At 40.2% G+C, this 24154-nt stretch overlaps 1 protein-coding gene and 1 long non-coding RNA gene across 4 annotated transcripts in view; one reads left to right on the top strand and one right to left on the bottom strand.

The window, feature by feature from the left end:
* Window positions 1–3239: 3239 nt before the first annotated feature.
* CDH9 (cadherin 9) overlaps window positions 3240–24154 on the bottom strand; it is a 107360-nt gene continuing 86445 nt past the window's right edge. For 2 of the 3 annotated variants that reach the window (XM_045007966.1, XM_045007967.1), the window contains 5 exons: window positions 22397–22533; window positions 20811–20932; window positions 7664–7781; window positions 7180–7431; window positions 3240–4085 (listed from right to left, as the gene is read on the bottom strand). In XM_045007966.1, coding sequence (XP_044863901.1) covers window positions 3598–4085; window positions 7180–7431; window positions 7664–7781; window positions 20811–20932; window positions 22397–22533 — 1117 coding nt within the window. In that variant the 3' untranslated portion in view covers window positions 3240–3597. Of the gene's footprint in view, window positions 4086–7179; window positions 7432–7663; window positions 7782–9251; window positions 9543–20810; window positions 20933–22396; window positions 22534–24154 lie in introns of those variants that run through there. The other variant, XM_045007969.1, reaches the window with a different exon arrangement.
* LOC123365254 overlaps window positions 12953–24154 on the top strand; it is a 31293-nt gene continuing 20091 nt past the window's right edge. The window contains exons 1-2 of the long non-coding RNA XR_006577497.1: window positions 12953–13095; window positions 15638–15723. This is a non-coding gene — a long non-coding RNA (uncharacterized LOC123365254). The remainder of the gene's footprint in view (window positions 13096–15637; window positions 15724–24154) is intronic.

Genomic DNA, 24154 nt, shown 5'->3' with positions numbered 1-24154 from the left:
GGTATATCCTGTTTTCCATGTATCCCTCCTGAAGCCTTACATAGAGGACCCCTTTCCTGATTGGTTCCAACAGCCTCCCATGCCAGTCCAGGTCCAAGGGCGTGAGGTATAGATAGTCCTTGCTATCCTCATCTCTAAAGTGCAGAGTGGGAGACTCTACTTACCTAATTGAGTGGGAGGGCTATAGGCCTGAAGAATATTCCTGGGAACCCACTGCTAATGTCTAGGTACATGCCCCTGACCGGGTAACAAGGTTTCATCAACAACATCTGGATAAACCAGGCCCAGTGCCCACCAGGAGGAAGGATGTGCTTGAAGAGGGGAGTAATGTAAGGATTTAGGGATTAGAAGCTGGGTATGCAGAGTTTGGGATGGCTAACTTTCCCACAGTGCCAAAGGCCATGCAGAGTGACAGCCAGGGAGAATAAGCAACACAGGAAATATTGTCCAAGGGACCCAGACTGACAGTACCCTGCAGCCCTCTGATTGGCCAACCATCCTATTTAACTCTGGAGGGTGCCCCCAGAAGTTGTCTGGGCATCAAGACAGACTTTGCACCTACTGCGACTCCAGACCTCACCTCGTCTCCTAATCTGTGGTCTCTGATCCCAGCATGACCCTGACTCTTACTTCCTGACTCTAGCCTGCTACTATCTCTTTTCTCTGTTCGAAGCCTGATTTTGATCCCAACTCTTGCTTATTGAACCTAGCTATAGTGATACCTCCAAGCCCTGCACAGAGACTACTGTTGCTGACATGTGGATGCCAGCTCAGCTGTGACCACTAGGCAATACTGCCAATGTCCTGCTCCCTTACAGTAAGACAAAACTGATGATCTCTCCCTTTTATTTTTGATCTACTTTAACCACTGACAGGTAAGATTTCCTTCAAAGTCAATGGGAGTTTTTTTTGAGCAAAGTGTTCAGACTTGATACAAACAAAATCTTTCTCTAGTGACTTAAATTTGCTTTGCGATACATAGCACCAACACAAAATCTTTAAAATCCTGGAGACCAGAAGTTAAGGGGAAAACATCCTACATTCCTTGCTAATTCCATATTGCTTATACTCCAACTTTATGCTCCCATTTCCCTTTCTAGTAGATGTGTACCCAACTTCATCAAATTGACTATGAACCTCAACACTGACCTCTTATGCCAACAGATGTGGTTCTCCTGTTCCATGCCTTTGGAAAGTTTTTCTGCCTTAATGTTGCTGTGGTTGCCTTTACAATTTTACATCTAAATGTAAGTTTGATGAATTTGGAGTATATAGTGCTACTACATTCAACTATAACAGTCCCTCCATATGATTCATCAGCAGGATTTGAACCCTGCAATTTCTGATCTACCAGTCCTGTCTTTAGCATTTGAGACACTGGAGTAACCTTAATGTAGAACAGCCACTAATGTGCACTTGACACATACTTCCCTGTGGATTACACAGTTATTTGCTGAATAGAAGCAGAAAAATGGAGATTAGGGATCCTGGATTCTAGCCCTCGGTATGGGAGGGGAGTACAGTGTAGTGGTTACAGATATGATAACCAAATCACACACATTTTGGAACAAAGACTCTGAAAAGCAACATGGCTGAGTAAATAAAATTTGGGTCTGGATTCCATTTGCAGCTGTTCCTGAAGTGACTCTGTGTAATCTTATTGTTAACATACTTGTGTAAGGTATGGGTAGATGCAGCAGTGGCACATACTTGACTGCTTTCTAGGTTGGGGTTCATAGTCTTGGTCAATATGAGGGTGGTGAAGTGCACAGAAATATAAATGGGAGAAAAGAGATTTTGAACTTCTGGCCTGACAGTCCAGAGAATTTCCCTGAAGTGACAGCAGTATTTGGTAAGGTTCTCTGGCATGTCAAAGTTCCACATGTTAATCTGTATGACAGCAGCAGTTCTGTCTTCAATGCAGGCTTGTCTTGGTGCATATATTCAAAATAAACTCTATGCAAAAATGCTACTACTCTGGAAATTGTCACATGTGAAGCAAAGCCCAGAGGGCTTCAGATTTCTTGGAAAAGACATCCAAAAATAAATGGAGGCATTCCATTGAAAATTTAAAAACACAGTGATTTTGGAACTCTTAGTACTTTCTCTGTATATACTCACTAATCATCAAATCATGTTGAAAAATTCAAATGCTACACAAAGTTTACATTCTTTGTTTTGCATTTTGCCATTGTATGATTTTTTTTAATGAAATGAAGGTTTAAAACTCCTTCTAAATTGAAACCTTTGCTGCAACCTTAATTAGTGTGTTGCAACCAGTTCCACCCTAATATAAGGTCATGTCATCCTGTGATGTCAATGAAAAATCTCCATTGCTTAAAAAGTGATTGCACAGTGTTAGCCATAGATTTATGAAATGCGTAAATCTGTTCCAGGTGGTAAAAATATATTCCATGCAATTTGCTAGGCTATTTTATCTGAAGGAAAACTACACTGAAATCTTTTAAAACTATTAAGGGTTTTTTTTTTCTTCCTGTTAACTGCCCTTCAGTTTTTTTTAAAAAAAGCATTATTAGCCTTAAAATGCCCTTTAAAAAAGAGAAAGAGAGAGAGAGGAGGGGAAAATAAAGGAAAAAAGATTAGCTTGCAGCAGACTTTCCTGGATTGCTGACATTTGCTTTCTTATCAAAATATAAGAAGCACAGTAAATTCCCCCCCCTCCCCCCGCCGAATAGCATATCTACTGGAACAAACCTTCATGGTTTCTTCAGTCCTCTGTAATTCATGCATTTAATCCTTTTATTGGCTAACTGCCAGTAAATGGGGATGCGGGAGGGGTGGAATCAACAGTGAAACTATATGTTGATGCCTTTGAACAGCCCAGGCTGAAGGCAGACTACATTTATCATAATCGCCTGTGTTTGGACTTACCCAGAAAATTTGCTTTTTATTTTTTTCTACACTGTACCTCTGTCAAAGAGAAACCCATTCATGTATTTTTTCTTCTCTTCATTTTACAGTACAGCCATTCTGATGTAAAGACATTATTTTGAAAAAAAAAATCCATACAGCATACGATTCCTCCTGTTCAGTAATTTATGACTGGCAAAGTAAATGAAATAATGTTTTTATAAATACTAATTTATTTAATAAAAATACAAAAATATAATATACATATATAAAAATATCATGATGAATCAACATAGACATTCTTTAACTCAATAAATATGGCAGTAATATTAATTCCTTTTTTTAAGGTATACTTTTTTCAGATTATGTTACAACACAGGTGCACAATCTCCCAGCTAGTAATAAATGTGATGCAAAGCAATTAAAAAAAAGTATAAGTTTTCCATCTATTTATTATTAAAGGCACAAAAAGCCTTTTTTTAGTGTCTTCTCATTGTCGGTGAGAATATTCCTTCAGGGGTTTTTAGGCAGAGAGGGTGAAGTATAGATTTTATTTTTATATTTAAATCAATCATATGAATTTACGTTGACTTATTGATTAAGCAAACTCTTACTAAGACAACACCTATTTTATGTATTTTTTTCCAAGTAAGAGAGTGTAGGCCACTTTATCTAGTAACATAGACATTACCTCCACTAACACTGACCAAGTCACAGATTACTTTCTCAGTCTCGGTCACTGTCATCTCCACCATACATGTCTGCCAGCTTTTTAAATCGAGGTCCCCAGTCACTGAGGTAATCATAATCTTGGTTGCCATCCATAGTAAGTGATTCCAAAGAGCTAAGTGAATTTGCTATAGAATCATTCCCTTCATAGGCGTATGTCGCTAGTGAATCGTAAGGGGGTGCGGTTGGGTCTAAATCATTTTCCTTTAGCCTTCGTTGAATAAAATCTTGGACATCAATGTTTTCCCACAGAGGTGCAGTCCTCCTTATCTGAAATATAGTTTCTGGGATAACATCTCTTCTCATCTTACTTTCTTCTCTTGCTTCTGGATTCCTTAGTGTTCCAATGTCAAAAGCCTGGGTATCCTCTTCCCCACCTCCTTCATCGTTGTAAGTCACAATATTGTCCCGGACATCATCCTTTGAGATGATCAAGGGCTCTTTCTTTCTCTGCCTCTTCAGTGCTGCAAACAGCACAACTAAAACTGAAAACAAATAGATGATGAGCTGCAATGTAGCCTAAATAATGAGATGGACAAGATAGTTAGCACTGAAATGGAGTTAATGCACATTTGCAATGGACAAATAATTTTATAACTGAGAGAGGATGTTTGGAAATAAGGGAAAAACTACTATTGAACAATAATAAACTGAATTTTGATTCAGATATAAGAATTACAAATACCTAATTTTAAAGTTAGGTTAAAGTTAAGAAATTGTATTATTGATTAGGATTTGCATTTTCAGTGTCAAGCAAAATCCTGTTTTTAATGTTTGTCATTTTGTGGTTCCACACTGGAGAGGAGGTTTCTTTGACCATAGTCCCTAATAATGTTTAGTTTGTTTCATTTCTGTTCTGTGCTGCTTACCATGCAGATGTCAGGGGTAACATTTGAATAAGTGAGGGTATGGCTACACCTGTGCTGCTGTAGCACTATACTATAGACACTTGCTACAGCAATGGAATCACTGTAGTAAGTGCACCCCCTTGAGAGGCAGTAGGTAGGCTGATAGAAGAACAAATGGATGTAAACTGGCCATGAACAAATTCAGGATGGAAATTAGAAGAAAGTTTCTAACAATCAGAGGAGTGAGGTTCTGGAACAACCTCCCAATAGGAGTTGTGGGGGCAAACAACTTAATTTAGTTTTAGGTGAGAGCTGGACAATTATGAGTGTGATTGTATAATGGATTGCTTGTGATGGTAGGAGTCAGGGGTCAACAGCCCTGGGACTCACATCCAGTTTGACTTACATTCCCAAAATCTCATGCTTCAGGGTTTCAGCCAGCCATCTGCAGGGGTCAGGAAGGGATTTTTTCCTCCAATATATTCTGGGAGGTTTTATTTTATTTTATTTTAATCTCCTTCCTCTGAAGCATCAAAGATGCCCATTGCCAGAGATGGAACATTGGATGTGGAGAGAAGTGCTCTGAGGTGGCACCAAGCATTTTCTCTCTCACATGCTTGATTGGCTGGTTCTTGTTCATATGCTCTGTGTCTAACAATATCTAATCACCATAGCTATGTTGGCATGAATAGGTGTGATCCCCCGCAGGTATAGCTGTGCTGACAAAAGACACAAAAATGCTGTTATACTGGCAAAGATCACACTTTTTGCTGGTATAGCTTATTTCACTTGGGAGATGGAGACTGAAAAAAGCTACACCAGTAAAAGTGGGGTTACTCTAGTGTAGCTGTATCCACACTAGGAGCTCTTTGTTGGGATAGTATGCTGGTATACCTATACCGGCAAAGCTCTCCTAGTTTATACATGGCCTAAGTCCCACTGACTTTCAGTGAGACTTAGGGCTTGTCTTCACAATGGAGCTAAACTGGTGCTGCTGCAATCGATGGAATGGCATCAGTTTGGAGGGTCTAGTGAAGACATGCTCAATTGATGGGAGAGCACTCTCCCATCGATTTCTGTACTCCTGCGCAGTGAAGCAATGTCGGCAGGAGAGCATTTCCCATCAATGTAGCATAATGTGGATCCCACAGTAAGTAGATCTGAGCTACGTCAATATGATTTAGGCTCACGTAACTCAAATTGGATAGCTTACATCGACCTGCAGCTGTAGGGTAGACCAGCCCTTAGGGTCCTAGGTGCCTAATTCACTTTTGAAAATAGGACTTAGGAGCCTAAGTCACTTAGACTTTTTTTTTTAAATTGCCCTAGGAACCTACAATCATTAATACCAAAACTTTCATTGACTTCAGTGGCTTCAGGACTTGGAATCTAAGTCTGTACTAACAGCCACTTATTTAAACAACTGATCCTGCTGCAAGAAATACTAGTATATCAATTTTCACCTTTGGATGAAGTGATGGAAGCTGAAGTGTGAGCCTCTACAGCAGGAGCTAAAAGACTGAGACCAGTAGCTAGGAGTTACAGCACAGTTAAGTCATCTGTGGATCAGATGTAGAAATGGATGCCTAACTCATGCTAAGAAGTAGGTTACACTTGTGCTCAGCGATATGAGCCAACTTATACATGAGCACTGATGAGCAATAACCTGAGCACTGGTGAGTAAAGGGAAGAGAGGGCATGCTGAGGACAGAGAAAACATGAACAGGAGCTATATGCTTAAATGTGATCCACTGAATGGAGTTCTACAGTTCTGTTCTATATAGTTTCTTTGTGTGTGCAGCAGCCATTTTTAGATTTTTTTTTCAGTTTCCCTTGTTGTCAGTCAGGAATACTGGCTTACTCAAGTATGCTTAAGAACTTCACTTAAAAGAGCCAAATGCATTTATGAGGGCAGGCCCCTTATTGTTATGCTTCCAAAGGTTGCAGTGAATTAGTATCTTTCACAGTCAGGTGCTCAGTGCCTCTTACGTAAGCTGTGCATGGCATTCATGCTGATTTACCAGCTTCCTGTGCCTGCTTCCTCAGCACTTTCTCCAGTTGTCAAACCTGGCAGCCGCCGTCTTCATCTCATCTCCCCAACCCCACCTCACCAGTTTTCATTCTAAATCCCTGCATATCTCCCAATGTCCTCGAGGTTGTCCCTTCACTCTCTCCCTGTTCTTCCCCCTTCCATGCCCACGACCAGTCACCTGCCCCACCCCCTTCGACTTGCAAACATTTAAAAGTTAGGATATATATAGCTCCTCTGTTATATTTTCTATCCAGATGTTTTTAAAATATAGAAACTATAAATGACTTAATAACTGGTGTAATTGTTAATTTTTTATTATTAGGAGCCAGATTCTGTCATCTGTACTCCTGTTGAGTGGTACATTACTCAATTTCATTAAATGGGGACTACTTGTCAAGTAAGATAATATTCTGCCTGAGTAAGGGTAACAGAATCTAGTCCTATGTTACTATTTGCCTCATATCATATTAGTAAAACAGTGACATTCTCATCCCGGTTTTCAGCTTTCTTTTGAGTAGTTGTAATGACTTACAGTCCACATTCAACCCCCCCATTACAACGTAGTGAGTGTGGAAAATGTCCATATTAAGGCTTTTCTCTAGTCACCTGAATCAAGGGCTTTGTAGAGTGATAGCAGTCAATAAAGCAGTGACTAGCACATGTGTATTGAATTACATATAGGTCACAAGGATCACTTACCTAACAGTATGATGATGCAGAGGAGAATGGCAATCAAAGCACCTGTGCTGAGGCCAGCTGAAAGGAGCAAAGCCTCAGCATTACAGGACTGCATATTCCCCCGGCTATCACAGGCACACACTCGAATTGTCAGTGTGCCGGTGCTACTCTGGATTGGATAGTCATTGTCGAATATTAAGACTGGCAGGAGATAGGTACTCATTTTACTGCGGCTATATCCATTTCTTCTAGTCAGAATCCCTGCTGTGTTATCTGAAATGGAGGAGCAGAATAACTGTGTGTGACAGTGTGATGTGGTCTCTGGCATCGGGGGGGAAAACAGTGAGATGGCATGCTAGAGTTGCCAACCCTCCAGGATTGCCCTGGAGTCTCCGGGTATTAAAGATTAATCTTTAATTAAAGATAATATCATGTGATGAAACCTCCAGGAATTCATCCAACCAAAGTTGGCAAGCCTATGACATGCAGGAGCAGAGTTGTTTACCTTTGTTGTCGACAACAGAAAAGTTGGGATGAACTGCAAATTCTGGCACCAACTCAAAGAAGAATTTGTGGCCTCGAGGAGGCTCATCTTTGTCCACAGCACTAACAGTCTGTACCAGCTACAAGGAAAACAAAGTATTATGTTCTTAATGTGTTTTTTTTTGTTATTTTTAAAAAAAATAAGACAGCATTTTCTTATAACATATTGTAAAATACCCAATGCAATTATATTTGAAGAAGCCACCCAGTGCCCAAGGGTTAGTGTGCTATGTGGTGGTCTCATGTTAACACAAGAAGAGCTTCTGTTAAACAAATCAGCTCTTTCATTTTTAACTTCACATCCACCTAATAACCAGCGCTGGCTCTAGGTGTTTTGCTGCCCCAAGCAAAAAAATTTTTGGCTGCCCCCATCCCAGCCCTGGGCTCCCCCCCCCCCGACCCTCTTGCCGCCCCAGCCCTGGGCTCATCCCTTCCCCCCCGACCAGTCCCCCCACACACACCTTCTGCCGCACCAGCCCTGGGCTCTCCCCCACCCCCACCTGCACCCTCCTTCCGCCGCAGCCCTGCGTCACTGGTAACTGGCTGGGTCATTCAGCAGGAATTTTGGATGTGCACAGAACACAGACAGGATTGGTTCCCATATGGTTACAGAACTGCAGTAAAGTGGAACAATTTTCAGCTTGTGTGATTGGAGGATATCTGGATGCATATTATAAGACTGTCCTCCATAAATGAGGAAAAGTTGAGGTGCCTTTATTATTCTTTTGTTCCATTCTTTCTTTCTATGGGGAATTTGCCAATGCAATATCATTGTCTTCCTTTTAAACAAACAGACAAACAACAGGCAATGGCTGTTAATTCTAGTCCTAATAACCACTGGGAAGCATTTCTTGCTCAATTTTATCCTACTTTTTCTACAGCAAGTTACAGTGGATCAGTATATTTGATTTGGGAGAAATGAAGGAACAGCTGCCCAAACTGAGCTTGAGCACTCCTGAATTTTAAGGTGTTCAAATCTGGAAGGCAGGTGCTGGGTGTGTGTGTGGGGGGGGCTGTTGGCTCCGCGGGGGAGCACGGCAGCATGTATGCAGCAGCGTGTCTGGCGCTGCGCGGAGCCAGACATGCTGGTCTGAGTGGCACGGTAAGGGGGCTGGGGAGTTGGAGAAGGGGTAGGGGGCTCCAGGGGGGGTAGTTAAGGGACAGGGAGCGGGGGGGGGTGGGATGGGGCGGAGGTTCAGGGGGGCAGTCAGGGGACAGGCAGCAGTAGGATAGGCATGGGAGTCCCAGGGGTTTGTCAGGGGACAGGTAGGGGTGGGGTCCTGGGGGGAAGTTGTGGGGGGTCTCAGGAGGGGGCAGTTGGGGACAAGGAGAAAGGAGGTTTAGATGGGGGGGTGGGGTCCTGGGGGGCAGTTAGGGGCAGGGGTCCCGGGAGGGGGTGCTCAGGGAACAGGGAGCGGGGGGGGGGGTTGGATGTGTTGGGGTTTCTGTGGGGGGCAGTCGGAGGGAGTGGATGGTGGCAGACTGGGGCTTTCCTCCCCCTGGAGTGTCCTGTTTTTTGAATGTTAAAATATGGTCTCCCTACCACTCACAGCACTCACAGCTCGCTGCCGCATGACGTCCCCCTCCTTCCTTTCCAGTTGGTAGTGGCCAAGGGAATAGGCAGGGAACTAACGAAGGAACTACAGCTCCCAGAGTCCCTGTTGGTTCTGCCACCCCTGCAAATGGGCTGCCCCAAGCAGGTGCTTGCTTTGCTGGTGCCTAGAGCCGCCCCTGCTAATGACACACAAACAAGGGCTTGCTCCTGGCTGCTGCAGGCAGCTCTCTGTTCTGATTAGTTCTCAGTGCCCTGTGTTGCTGTGTGAAGGGTGCCCCCCTGACCAATCCAACCTCCTCCCATGCCCTTACACAACATTAGCAGCTACTTCACACACTATGCTCTGCAAGTGGGAACCGTGGGTTCAGTTCCTAGTCCGAATCTTTTTCTCCTGGAGATACAGTTAGAATATTGCAGAAGCAGAATTCTCAGCTGTTGGGGGTGGGGGGCAGGAGAGGGGGAGAAATGCCTTGCATCACCCTGAATGGACACCTCTGGTTGTGGAATGGCACTGGTGGAAAATGGAGGACAGTGAAGTCCAGTTGTGAGGGGGGAAGATAGTAGCACTGTCATAGGGCCATGGGAGCCAGCATGCATAAAGGGGAGGAAAATGTTCCTTCTGGAATGCAGAAGACTCCCCTGCAGAGCTGGTGCTATCGCACTGGAGGCCCTAAACAAGAATATTTTGCCCCTCCCCACCCCAATACTAAAATAGGAAAGTTCTTATAATAAAAAGCAAATGGGAGCCCGTTGAGCTGCTCGGGGCTCTAAGAAATTGCTTAGCCTGTTTATGCCTAGCACCGGCTCTGCTCCCCTGCCACATTAAAAGTAATTTAAAAAAAAAACAAGTAAGTACTCTAGTGTTTTTCAGACTAATTTAAGATGTTGATTGCATTGATATGGCTAAAGAAGGTAAAGTTGCTAAAACTGGGAAAGCAAACACAGTAAGGAAGAGTGAGTTCAGTACCGATACTATATTAAGCATTGTGCAGTTATAAAGTGATGTAATTACATTTACTATGCTATAAACTGTGATAATTCATATGTACAGTAAAAATGACTATTGGATTGTTCACATTCACTAACTATTGTAGTGCCACAGAAATCCAGCATGTTTTGCACTGTCCTGCTGCCAGAGTTGTGGCTCTATCCAAAAGTAGAAGCGTTGGGCTTAATCAGGTGTCAGGATAGCTCAGTGGCACGAGTGAGTGGGTGGGTTTCCCAGAGAAAGGATTTGCGGTTGGAATCCAGAATAAGTCTCAGCAAAGAACTCTCCTTACCACTTTACTCATGAGCAGAGAGCTCCTCTAGCACCTGCTGTGAAGATGGACCTGCTTTTTATGATATTGCGGTGTGCTGAGTGCCTCATTTGAAGCGCTAAACGTCTCCACTGTCCTGGGTATCTTCCGCTTCCCCGGACTTCAAAGGGGTTTGTTATCAAAAGGTTTATGCATGCAGCTTGTTTCGCTGAGATTTCCAGAGCACATGCATAGCATTAACTGTCCAAGCAAAAGCAATAACTGCTAAATAACAACACTATCTTGAGTTAAGGACATTCCCTTAAAACACCTTTCTGAATATTAATTTCAATGAGAATTGAACACACTCATTCAATATTCTATATAGTTATTCTGCATCTCTCATGTTTGGGACCTATCTTAGACACTCCTGACAATACAGCAACAAAATATAGTAAAACACTAGATGAATAGTTGGATCTGGAGTAATTTAATTATAGTCAGTAGGTTAATTTAGGTGTAAATGAGAATTTGGCTCATCAGCTTCCTTGGCATTATTCCTCATTTACACCAGTGTTGGGGAGATCAGAATCAGGGTCTTTATGGTTTCCTGTCATCAGAGCAGAATTTGTGAGGGAATTCATGAATGTCATCTTCCTTCATGATGAACAAAATATAGTTAAAACAGGATTATGCAATATTTCTTAAAATTAATGAGGCTCTCAATTACACATTAAGATCTCTACATTTTGAAAGCAAGTAGGATCCTGACACTTGAGGAACTTTTAAAATACATTTGGCCAAGTTCGCACTCTTTGCAAAGGAACTCTGTTGGCATGTCACTGAATTTGTAATTCCACTAGCACTTTTTTCTCTAAATATTCCCAGTGTTGGTACCACTGCTACTGGCAGTAGCAACGGTGGATGTGATAGTATAGGCATGGATTTAGATAGCTACAACATTTTAAGCCCCATGTCGCCAAAGTCTACAATTCCAGTGCCATTATAGCAGAAATGCCTTATGGGGGAAGGCTAGCAGAGCATCATATCAACTGGAAAAAAAAATTCCTCCTGCATTTTTGTAGAGGTCTGAAGGACAATGTGAGAATAAGAACATCAGGTAGAAGAGAGATAATTAGAATACGTGTGGATATTTGTCCAAGAATTGCTAGGAAACATCCAGGGAGAAACTAGAATAGCTACCAAAGCATTGTAGCTCAGTATCCTGTGGCTTTTCGAGATGTAATCAGTGAGATGTTTGTAAGATCCACGTATGATTCCTTTCAAGTGCAAATAATATGAAGAGTGGACAATTGTGGCAAAAACAGAGGAACCTAATTACACTGAAAATTTGTGAGAATAAGGCTGAGGAAATGAAAAAAAGCAAACAAACCCTTATTACCTGTTAAAGGTATTGGCTTCTTGAAAACATGGAAGAATAAAGGGGAAAAAAATGCTGGCAAAGTTTTCCAAAGGGTGAATAAATCAAAACAAAAACAAACAAAAAAATAGAAATATTATGAGGTTAGCTTTTGTAGATCTAAAAATCATTAATAAAAGAAACTAAAGTCAATCCTAGATGTAGAAATTAAAGAGACTTAGCCATTCTGATTTTTGATGTGGTAGGGATACTGTAAAAACTAGGGCACAATGTTTTGCTATTTAAAGTTCGTGGTGTCAAATGAAATACATGCTTTTCCATTTTGAAACAGTTCTGAATTTGGAGTTGTACTCACGCTTCACAGAGACTTCAGAGAGATGCCTGACATTGTAAGATTTATGAGAGATTTTTTTTCAAGAAAGTGATTTTTACTCAAATCAAATGTGATTTCAAGCATATCAGACCTATTGAAAAAATACATTCCTTTTCGTTTAGATGCCCTTGTTAATGAACTCGGATTGAAAAATTCAGCATTACTGTCAGTAATTCTACCTTTCTTAGGAGAATCAGTGTGAGATAGCTCATTGGGATTTATAGGATAAATTCCCATTCTTGAGGGGATCACTCAGCTTTTCAAGTGCTGATAATGTAAACCTGGAGTGTCCATAAAAACACTTCACTTTTATATCCAACACAGAGTAGTTTTATAGCTGTTTAAACAATGTAGGCCGAGCAGTGCAACCTTTCTTCACATCGGTGAGCACTTAGGCCCAGATCCTTGAAGGTATTTAGGTCTCTATGTGATTTCATAACTTTGAGGATCTGGGTCTTACTCCCACTGAAGTCAGAGGGACACCCCATGAGTAAATGCTCACAGATGTGAGGTGGGGTTCCACAGTTGCGTAGGTGCTGGAATTAGGAGTACTGGGGGTGCTGCACCACACCCTGCCTTGAAGTGGTTTCCATTATATACAGGATTTAGAGTTTGGTTCAATGGCTCTCAGCACCCCAACTATACAGATTGTCCCAGCACCCCTGTTCATTCAGCCCCTGTTTATATATCTTTCACAGAGTGCCATCTCTTTCTCAGATACTGCAGATGATTTGGATGCTACGGTGTTTTCTCCTCATTGCTCCAGACTGCTGATTTGTAAGTCTCTCAGCATGCTTTAGAAGATTCTCTTAAAGGCAGAACTGAAAGTTCCTTTATAAAAATCCAAGTAAGTCTTTTGTATGAATCTTCATGAAGGGAATGAGATGGGACAGAAGATATTGCAAAATGTTTGTGGAAAATATATTTACCATGATATTTTAACAAAAACTTGAAACAACCAACACATCCATGAGATGCTTGGCAATCTGCCACACTCTCTTTTTCAATATGTCACTGTCAGTATATATTGATTGTCATTATGAAACATGACACCTTTCTTTGAAAACGGCAGTTTTCATTCCCTTTGCATAAGGCAGCTGTGATGTCACTCGCTATGAAACCAGGAAGATTACTGAGGAGTTCAGGGAGGCTAATTTGTTTAAACAGTCCCTTCCTTGGAGTTTTCAAACAACACAATTAACTTACAGCATAAGTTTTGCAATAATGATAATGTATTGTTAACCTGGGGATGCTTAACTGTCATGGCTTCAGAATTTTGCTTTTGTTCTGCTGCAGAACAAGCTGATTGGAGTGTAGCCTTGAATTCAGATGAATGATTTGAGCTTTAAGATCTGGTAATTTGTGACTTGCCTGAAATAAGCATAGATATTGCATAATGCTAGATGGCTTTTCAAATGTCTACACTATTGTTTGTTTCACTCATTGACTGTGTGTGAGATATCAAACATCGAAAATGTTACTAGTCCCCTGATTGAGCAATTTTTTATTTGCTTCAGTCTAGGGCTATGTTTATACTTACATAGGGCTATGTCTATACTTACAGTGGCATATAAAGTACACACACTGCCTGCCTTCCTAGCACGGGTATAAATAGCAGTGTAGATGGTGAGACACTGCTTAGGTGAGTAAAAACATGCCAGAACCATAGGGTATATACCCGACATGGCTCTCTACATGCCCAAGCAGCGCCTCCCACATCTACAGTGCTATTTTTAGCAATGTAGGTTCCCGCTACCATCCTGTTAACAAAGACTTTCCCTGCTGTCTCCCACTACCACCACCAGAGCCTTTCACTGGCATGTTGTCAGTACAGAGTGCAGTATGCACACAGCCTGCTTTTCACTGTGTCATGTGGTTACATGTACCCTGGATGTCACCACTAGTGTAGACAAGGATTAGGAGTGAATATCACAAATCACAAACCTTAGATCACTGTATTATCATTTTCTGAAATCTGTTAGTCTGGTTATGTGCTGCACATATTTTATCAAGGGGCTTCCACAAAAATCCTCCCCTAAATCCATGATAAACTATGAAAAATATGCTGAGGGGGAGATTGTCATTGGACTTTGCTGAATGCATAGGAAGGAGAGCACAAAGAGACTTGGGATGATGTGACTCCACTATCTCCTACAAAGGGGTAAGTGTTAAAGGAACAATCTGAGTATATTAGTGATCAATCACAATGGTAGGTCGGAAAGATAAAGATGTAGAAGAATCTGGGAGGGACTGTCCTTCTTAGGAAATCTTTCTAAAACATCTGCTGTTTGAGGCATTCTGAAGGCAAATGGTTTACTCATCAGAAGTTGGCTCTTACCCCAGAGATAATTACCAGCATGTCAGAGGTCAGAAAATCTTTCCCCTCTTCCTCTGTTTAAAAGGATTGCAGAATTTTAATATATCACTCGACTAAGTCAATGGATGCCTACCCATAATTCAGCTACAGGTCTGTACAACAATGCATGATCAATATTTAGCAATGGTGTCATGACAATTATGCCTTTCCCTGCTCCTTCCCAGCCTGTGGAGAAAATACAGAAAAATGAAAGGAAAAATTATCATCTTCCCAAATAAGATAAGCTCTATCCATGTTCTGATGTTTGGGAGCTCATAAATGGCAAGAGAGAATATAGCACCAATGAGCAAAACAGTCTAGCTGTTGATCATTATTGTTAATGTGGTCTCAGCAAATATAGGGAGTTGGATGAGTTGATATCCTAGAGTTGAATATTGCAGTCATTGAGTCATGTTCTATTAAGGTAAAACTCCCTGGCTTCCATGGAGAGAATTGCCTGACTGTGCCCCTAGTTCAGGTCAGGATCATGCACTGCTCTTACTGAGCTCATAGAACAAAGTTGGGAGAGACCCTTGCACAAGAGCCTTCCACAATAGCAGTCCTTGTGCTTCTGGAGCTCCATCGCAGAGAAAGCGACACTTAAAAGAGGACAAAGATGAGTTGGGGCCAGGGCCCTTCTGCTCCCACCTTAGCCCACATTACAAGTCTGTGGAACAGATCTGGAACCCAACGTAATGATGAAGCAGAGGGTATATTTCCATGTGAAAAAAGCATTTATAGAGACGATGCCCTTCCTCAATAGACTCTCTCATCACTGCCACCGCTGGGATGTTGCAACTCTGTACTGCTCTCCACATCTCCCCACACAGCTGCATCATAAATGCCACAATCTACCCTTTAATATTGGCTGACATTGAAGACGGGTATTGTAAGTTGGCAATGGGAAGGAATAATTGATATTTTTGGCTGCTTCCTGATGTGAATGAGATTTAGAAAGTGGTGTGATTAATAGCTAAGCTCAATTAAAAGAAAATCTTAAAATTAACTAAATATATTTATCTTCTCTGTCTAGCCCTCATGCTGTGATCATCAGCGTTAAATGCACTGATGTGACGCAACGGGGAAGCAATTATAATTCGAACAGGTTGGCTGCTTTCGGTGAGCTCTAAAATAAGGTGGAATATTATGAAATGAGTAATAGTATATTGTATATTATGCGCAATTGTACAATAATAGTATTGTACAGCACATTAAAATAAGCGACGAAACTGGAGCATATTTGGAATATAAATAGTATATGTCCAAAATGTTCACGTATGTGCATTTAAATCCATAATTATATTCAGACATCTAATTAAAGGTGACTTGATTTTTAAAGGTGTTGAGCACTTGCAGCTCCCAATGAAGCCAACTTTACATAAGTGCCTAAATATGAATTTGGGTGCCAAGCTTTAGATATCCATGTTTGAAATTTTTTACTTGAATCTCCTACTTGCCTGCAGCCACGGAAACCTGCAAATATCACATCGCTGCATATGTAACGAGTAGAAGGCTGTACTTCAGGGAATGATATTTGATGCAGATAATGTCTGTAGCATTAGTACTGAATTTGCCGTTTGGGGAAAATAATTTCTGGAATTATATCATAATTGCTGAGCTCATGCTATTTGGAAGGAGCATTTGAATAGCTAAATACCCGACTAACTAATGGGCCTCTGTCAGCTACTTTTTTTAAATGCACATTTTCTCTAAACCTGCTCTCTTCATTTTTAGCAAAGTAAAATTTGGTGGGGATGTAATGGGAAGAATGTTGACTAACTAGAATCCACACAGATGTTACCCAAAGCCAAGTCAAATCTTTGAGCACTTAAATATAAATAATATAGAAAGATCTGAGGGCCAAAAACAAAATGGAGGAAATAATGAAATAATAAAACAAAAGTATATACAAGGGATAAAAGTATCTATGTAGATACATGTTGGGTGACACTGCTTTAGTCCTTTATGCTCCTTGAGAATCACATTGTCTCAAAGTTTCTCATTGTTGTCAATCAGATGATGCAGGGGCAGAGTTAAGATTGTTCAAATGATATTAAATGAGCTTTATTGTACTTTCTAATACACTGAACATATTATTTTTTGGGGGGGGGAGCAAGGTAAGTAGTGGGTCAAATTAGAATATCTAGATTTTCTAACACTTGTGTTTGTGGACACAACAGCAACTTAAAAACAGCCTTCTCTTTGAAGGCTTAAACTTTTTGTTAAGTGATAAATTATGTTCAACCTTTACTCCAGTTTATCTAAGGTTTCTGAAGAGGAGTGATCAAGTAGATAAATCAACAGTAAAATGCAAAATATTTGTCTCTAAAGTATTATTGCAGAATATGAACTTGAAGAATCAAAAGGCAAATGAAAATGTAGGCAGTTAGTCAACTAACTCCCATGGAAAGTCAATAGGAGTTGGACACCTAAGACCCATAGGTCGCTTTGAAGATCCCAGCCCTAATTTACACCCAAAGAATGGGAAGGTGTTGTGAATTACACATACACAGTTAGTTGGGAAGCTAAATTGTAATTTGTGCATTAATGAGTATTCCATATATTTGAAATTCCACAAAATGTATAGGACTACCCAGAGTTTGGAAAGATAGGTATCATTTAAGAGGACATGACAAGTCGCCAGTCTGGGTGGAACTTGTTTGTGATCATACCCCCAAAATAAAACTACAATAAACAGTAATTGGATGAAATTTCTAAGCTCATTACATAGGTCTCAAACCTTAGTCACACATGAAAATTTATGTCTCAGAGGTGAAGACATTGTATCTTAATTATAAACATCACATTATTTTGTGACAAGGTGCTCCATTAGGCTGAGTGTTTCATGTGTTTATTTCATTATCTGTTATCATTCCTACCACTATTTTCATTTCATTTAGTATTGCTGTTACTGTATATATCAGGGGTAGGCAACCTATGGCACTCATGCCGAAGGCGGCACACGAGCTGATTTTCAGTGGCACTCACGCTGCCCGGGTCCTGGTCACCAGTCCGAGGGGCTCTGCATTTTAATTTAAAATATTTAAGAAGCTTCATTTAAAATTAAAAACCTTATTTACTTTATATACAACAATAGTTTAGTTATATATTATACACTTATAGAAAGAGACCTTCTAAAAACATTAATGTATTACTGGCACGCAAAACCTTAAATTAGAGTGATTAAATGAAGACTCGGCACACCACTTCTGAAAGGTTGCCGATCCCTGGTATATATTATGAGATAACTGGCTCTGTGGATGAGGGGAAAGCAGTGGACATGTTCTTCCTTGACTTTAGCAAAGCTTTCAATACGGTCTCCCACAGTATTCTTGCTGGCAAGTTAAAGAAGTATGGGCTGGATGAATGGACTATACATTGGATAGAAAGCTGGCTAGATCGTTAGGCTCAATGGGTAGTGATCAATGGCTCCATGTCTAGTTGGCAGCCAGTATCAAGTGGAGTGCCCCAAGGGTCGGTCCTGGGGCCGATTTTGTTCAATATCTTCATTAATGATCTGGAGGATGGCGTGGACTGCACCCTCAACAAGTTTGCAGATGAGACTAAACTGGGAGGAGTGGTAGATATGCTGGAGGGTAGGAATACGATACAGAGGGACCTTGACAAATTAGAGGATTGGGCCAAAAGAAATCTGACGAGGTTCAACAAGGACAAGCGCAGAGTCCTGCGCTTAGGATGGAAGAATCCCATGCACTGCTACAGACTAGGGACTGAATGGCTAGGCAGCAGTTCTGCAGAAAAGGACCTAGGGTTTACAGTGGACAAGAAGCTGGATATGAGTCGACAGTGTGCCCTTGTTGCCAAGAAGGCTAATGGCATTTTGGGCTGCATAAGTAGGGCCATTGCTAGCAGATCGAGGAACGTGATCGTTCCCCTCTATTGAACATTGGTGAGGCCTCATTTGGAGTACTGTGTCCAGTTTTGGGCCCCACATTGCAAGAAGGATGTGGAAAAATTGGAAAGAGTCCAGCAGAGAGCAACTAAAATGATTAGGGGGCTGGAGAACATGACTTATGAGGAGAGGCTGAGGGAACTGGGATTGTTTAGTCTGCAGAAGAGAAGAATGAGGGGGGGATTTGACAGCTGCTTTCAACTACGTATCAAATGGGGGTTCCAAAGAGGATGGCTCTAGACTGTTCTCAGTGGTAGAAGATGACAGAACAAGGAGTAATGGTCTCAAGTTGCAGTGGGGAAGGTTTAGGTTGGATATTAGGAAAATCTTTTTCACTAGTAGGGTGGTGAAGCACTAGAATGGGTTACCTAGAGAGGTGGTGGAATCTCCTTCCTTATAGATGTTTAAGGTCAGGCTTGACAAAGCCCTGGCTGGGATGATTTAATTGGGGATTGGTCCTGCTTTGAGCAGGGGATTGGACTAGATGACCTCCTGAGATCCCTTCCAACCCTGACATTCTATGATTCTATGATATTATTCTATGATTTGACTGTATTATGTGCATCAAAAGAAATGAAAAGATGTGTATGAAAAAGAATCTTATTGGCAGTGAGGGCCTTGTATACAAACCAAGGCAATTCCAGTCAAATTATGTTATATTATCTTTCCACCTCACGGACTGACTCATACAATTGGTGACACTGGGTCAATAACGTGAATAGAATGTGACTCAGGTGAGTCATTGGCTGCACATCTGCCACCTCTTTTTTTTCTTTTCTTTTCCAAAATAACATTGAAATGTATTTTCTGTTTCAATTGCTACTTTACACTTGATCTGTATTTCCTGGAGTTCCCTAGTTTATAAGGGGGAAACCTACACATACAGTTCTTCCCCAAGAGAGCTCTAAACTTTTTTTGTCATGGGCTTCTGCTTCTGGATACAGTCTAGCCCTTAACTTTTAATTCCTTAGAAATCCATTCCATATTGAGATACTTTTAATGCAACGTTTCCACGCAGAGTGAATGTTTCTAGTGAAGGTGTAACTCTGTGAACAAAAGTGTGAAAACTGAAATGTCAACTGATCCCATGATAAATAGAGAGACAAGGGTGAGGTAATATCTTTTATTGGACCAACTTCTATTCTGAAAATTGTTTTAGTTTACTTGAATGATCATGGGGTATGTTTCCTGATTTTTTCTTCTTTCTAGTACGTGGCACTTTGTGATGAAATTGGTCCAATAAAAAATAGTACCTTACTCAACTTGTCTCGCTAATGTCTTGGGAGCAACACAACTGCAACAACACTTCAAGGTAATGAATTTTGCCATCTGAAATGGAATCTCCGCAACATGAGGATAAAGGAAGAAAAACTTAACAGTGATATATACTTCATGAGTAAATGCAAGAAACAAAACATCATCCTCAAAGGACTCACATGTATAACTCTCTGACCACTACATAAACATAGAAGTTGATGCAATAAAAGATACCTCACCCACGTTCTCCTCATATCCTGAGACCACCATAGCTACAACAATGCTGGAAACATCCATAATAAATAAAATATTGTAATATTTACAATAGTAATAGAATATTTCAGTATATCCACGATATGTGTGTTTTGCTGCACTATGTACCTGAAACTTTTCTTCTCTTTTCTCCAAGCTACTAAATTGCTTCCTCTTTAAATCTGTTTTAGTTTATCAAAAGGGTGTGTGGATTCAGTTTGTATAAAGCAAGAGCCATCCTGGACCTTTGCACAAATTCAAAACTAACCCAAACTGAATCTTAACCAAGGTCTGAGAAAGTTGACATATCTTTATAGCTTTAAAATTATAGTTCCATATCACAATTTCTTGATTCTGGCAAGGACCAGAAATATGTGAGGTTTCCAAAATTGGGTTTTTGCCTATTTCAAGTTATCAATAGATCATATATTGCTTTGGCAAGCATGCAAACAAGAAGAATTAGATAAACATGAAATTTTAGTGACTTATCCATGACTCCTTCTATAAAAACAGTTTTGTGATGAAGACTATTAAATCATTACCTAAAAATAAAATATTGTGTATTTATTATATTAAAGCCAAATCTTGCATTCCTTGTCCACCTGAAACATCTATTGAATTTGGAAATATAAGAGGAGGATTTATTATGTATTATTTTTCATCCGTGCAAATCAGGATTGTCATGGAGATGTTAGCCTCTCTTGTGAGTAACTCTAGAAATAAATAAAAAACAGCAACAGAAGACACAGGCATAAATTTGCTAGTAGAGTAAATATGCATTTACCTGTCCTGCTTTTGCATTTTCACAAACAAAAGTTTCATAATATTTGGCAAATTCTGGTGCATGATCATTTATGTCTAAAATCCTGATGAAGACAGGTATCTGGCTACTTTGTTTAGGATTATCTGGAACAAGAAAATAATTTATAATTTACCTAAGGAATATAAGGACTGGAAAGATTTACAGTTCATATAAGAGAAGTAAAATTATCAAGCATATTTTATCTACTTCCCCTCCACCCCCAAAACATATAAGAAATGCTCATATCTTTACAATTATATTCAGTTTTCTACTGGTATATAATTTAATATAGTTAAGACTCATAACCCTAACCCTAACCCATTACATTATTTTAAAAAGAAAAATGTTATATTAAGGCAAAACTATCTCAGTCTAAATTGATTTGCAGTTGAAAACAGAATTTTAAATTATCCAAGGTGTCTGGTTTGTCAATGTATTCCAATCAGCAGTGAGTGTATATGTGCTTATTTTCTTCAATCTGTGTCCTAAAATGGAGTTGCTGAAGGTAATCCAGGAGGGATAAGCAGCAAAGAATCCTGTGGCACCTTATAGACTAACAGACGTTTTGCAGCATGAGCTTTCGTGGGTGAATACCCACTTCTTCAGATGCAAGTGGTGGCTTAGGAGGGATAGATACATTTTCTCGATCAATTCAAAGCCCTGTCTAACTACAAAGGCAGGAAGAATGTATCTGACACCTTCGTCGTTAATGTGCCACTGCAAGTAACCTCCTAGGCCAAACCATAGCCAATGGGATGAATAAAGTGAAGGAAATATTGGCAGTTGGGTCAGTGTTTGGAGAAAATAGCTTTCTTAAAAAAAAATGGTGTGGCTCTTTCTAAAAGATGGTCTGTGTATCCTATATGCTCATCACAGCCCACACAATGTCAATCTCACTGCTTTCCAAAGTAAAGGAAGAAGTTGTAAGGAGGAGAAAAATAGTGTCATAGAGCCCATCACTTAATCAACTGTGGTGTGCCCCTATGGAAGATACAAGGTCAAATTTTCTTTTCTGCCTGGGGGGGAGGGTAATATACTAACTTTAAAGGCCTCTGGTTGTGACTGCAGCTGGATTGATCCCTGGCGTAAATTAGAGCAGCCTGAAGGTCAATCTAATGTCTGCCCATGGCCCCAAAGGACCATTCTGACAGTCTGGGATTGCTGGAATGCTCTAACCATGCCCTCATTTTCTTATAAATTTCCCCTCTCCTAGAGCCTGAGGGAGCAATTTAGACTCACTATTTTAGCTCTGTACCAATTTATGCAAGGGAAATCCTCAGGAAGCCAGTTATGTTGGCTTTGTCCTGTTCTGTACAACTGAAGTGGAGCTGGGATTTTTTTTTTTACTATGGGAAAGAAGTAAGTAAATCATGAAATAATAAGTTTTTTATTAAAAGTTACCCCTGTTGAGTTTTCTGGCTTGTAGTTAGCAAATGATGTGCTTGGTTGTAATTTTTAAAGACAGACAAGGGTGAATCTGGTAAAAACATTTAAAACGGAAATTTGTTATAGAATTTCCAAATGTCTGTGTTCTAACATTCTCTTCAGATAAGCCATCTCCAACTCACTGATTTCAGTTGCTATAACAGTGATATTGTGCCAGGGGGTTTCTTCCCGATCAAGTGGCTTTGAGATGAATATAGACCCATTTCCTGAGTGGATGTTGAATATTCTGTCGAGGTCAGTGTGTCGATCCACAGAATATCTGTCAAGATATAATACAAGTGTGTATCACCTTCTTCTATTATATTTTCCAGTTTTGCTTATTAACGACCATTAAATGCTTCCAGTTTTAACTTAGGTAAGGCTACCATAAAATTTGAAGTATGGTAAGGTTCCCTGTACTTACTGTAGGGAACAACTAGTGCAGAGTACTGTAAATACCAAGTTAAAGTTATTTAAGACTTTGGCTCTTTCTGAAAGACGGGGTGTAAACTCCATATGCTTAGCATAGCCCATACAATGTCAGTTTCCTGGCACTGGTCTTAAATAGGATAGAAGGGTAACACATCTGTATAGGAAGCTATTCAGTATGAGTCATTTTACAAAATATATTTTAGCCCAGAAATATAATAAATTCTGGAAGGATAGCGAGTTAACTCGGACTGAATTGTCTTTGTTAAGATTTTCACGAATGATTAGAGATTTTGGATGCTTCAGTTTTTTGGGTGCTCAACCTCAGACACCATCACATGGACTTAATTTCAGTAACCATTGAGCATCCACTTGCTGAAGACCAGGCACCTTTGATTTTTCTCAGGATGGGCAGAAAATCACTAGAAAATATTTTTTTTAAATTTTGGCTTTTACGTCTGAAAATGCAACAAGACTATAACCCAGTATTAATGATACATTGCATTTGTTAATCTCTCTTTTCCTTCCAAAAAAGAATAACTTGCATTTATAGTCATCCTCTGAGCTAGTGACCATTAATCACAAACCAGTTGAATGAAGAGTCTATGCACAGTTTGCTTGATGATATTATTTTCCCCCAAAATGCGAACTTTGAGAAAGTAGATCATTCAGAGTTATCTCACCTTCAATCAGAACTGTAGCTGGAGCAGGTTTCACAATCACTTATATGGTCTGTGCACTAATGTACAAATGGTCAGTGTTATGCATCTCAGTTTAGACAATAATAGCAGATGCGCTAACAGTTACGGCAGTAGCACAGCACCAAACATTTACCTCCTAATTGTTATGACTTTCTCACAGTAATTTCTTATTTAATATGCTGTACAAATGTTGAGCATTAAATATTTAAGAAGTAGAACATGGTAGACAGTGTATCTCTAGGGGATTGTTTCATTCATTGAGCCTTTGCAAGGTGTGATGCAGAATGCTGAGTGCCATTGACCAGCAGAGATGCACATTCATCCAATAGAAATACACTGTCTTGAACATCTTATATAAGCTTGCCAATAGGGACAAAGAAGGTAAAATAGCATTGTCCTGCGAATGATATAAGTGAGAGTTCTGCAAAGCAATGTGTGTTTGTTATAATCAGGCTTATACACTTCCTTTTGCCTGACCCCCATACTTTTCCATTTGAAAAGACATACTGTGATGTATTAATTCTGCTTGCCGTCACCAGTTCTCCACAGATATTTGATTGCTCAATTTATTTCCACTTGATCACTGTAGGTCAGATCCTGTAATGTGCCCAGTGCCCTTAACTGTCACTTAGCTCATTTGTGTCCTCTACTGTCACTGAGCTTATTTGGAATTAAAGCTGCTATTTACTTCTCAGGATCAGACCATATACCATTTGCTTTACTACACTTTAAGAAAAAGATGAAATGAGCATCTACATCTAATGCATTTTA

The sequence above is a fragment of the Mauremys mutica genome, chromosome 2 (assembly GCF_020497125.1).
Source record: "Mauremys mutica isolate MM-2020 ecotype Southern chromosome 2, ASM2049712v1, whole genome shotgun sequence".
NCBI classification, from domain to species: domain Eukaryota; kingdom Metazoa; phylum Chordata; order Testudines; family Geoemydidae; genus Mauremys; species Mauremys mutica.
Note: the sequence above shows the minus strand (reverse complement) of the source record. Positions and strands in the feature narration are given on the sequence as shown.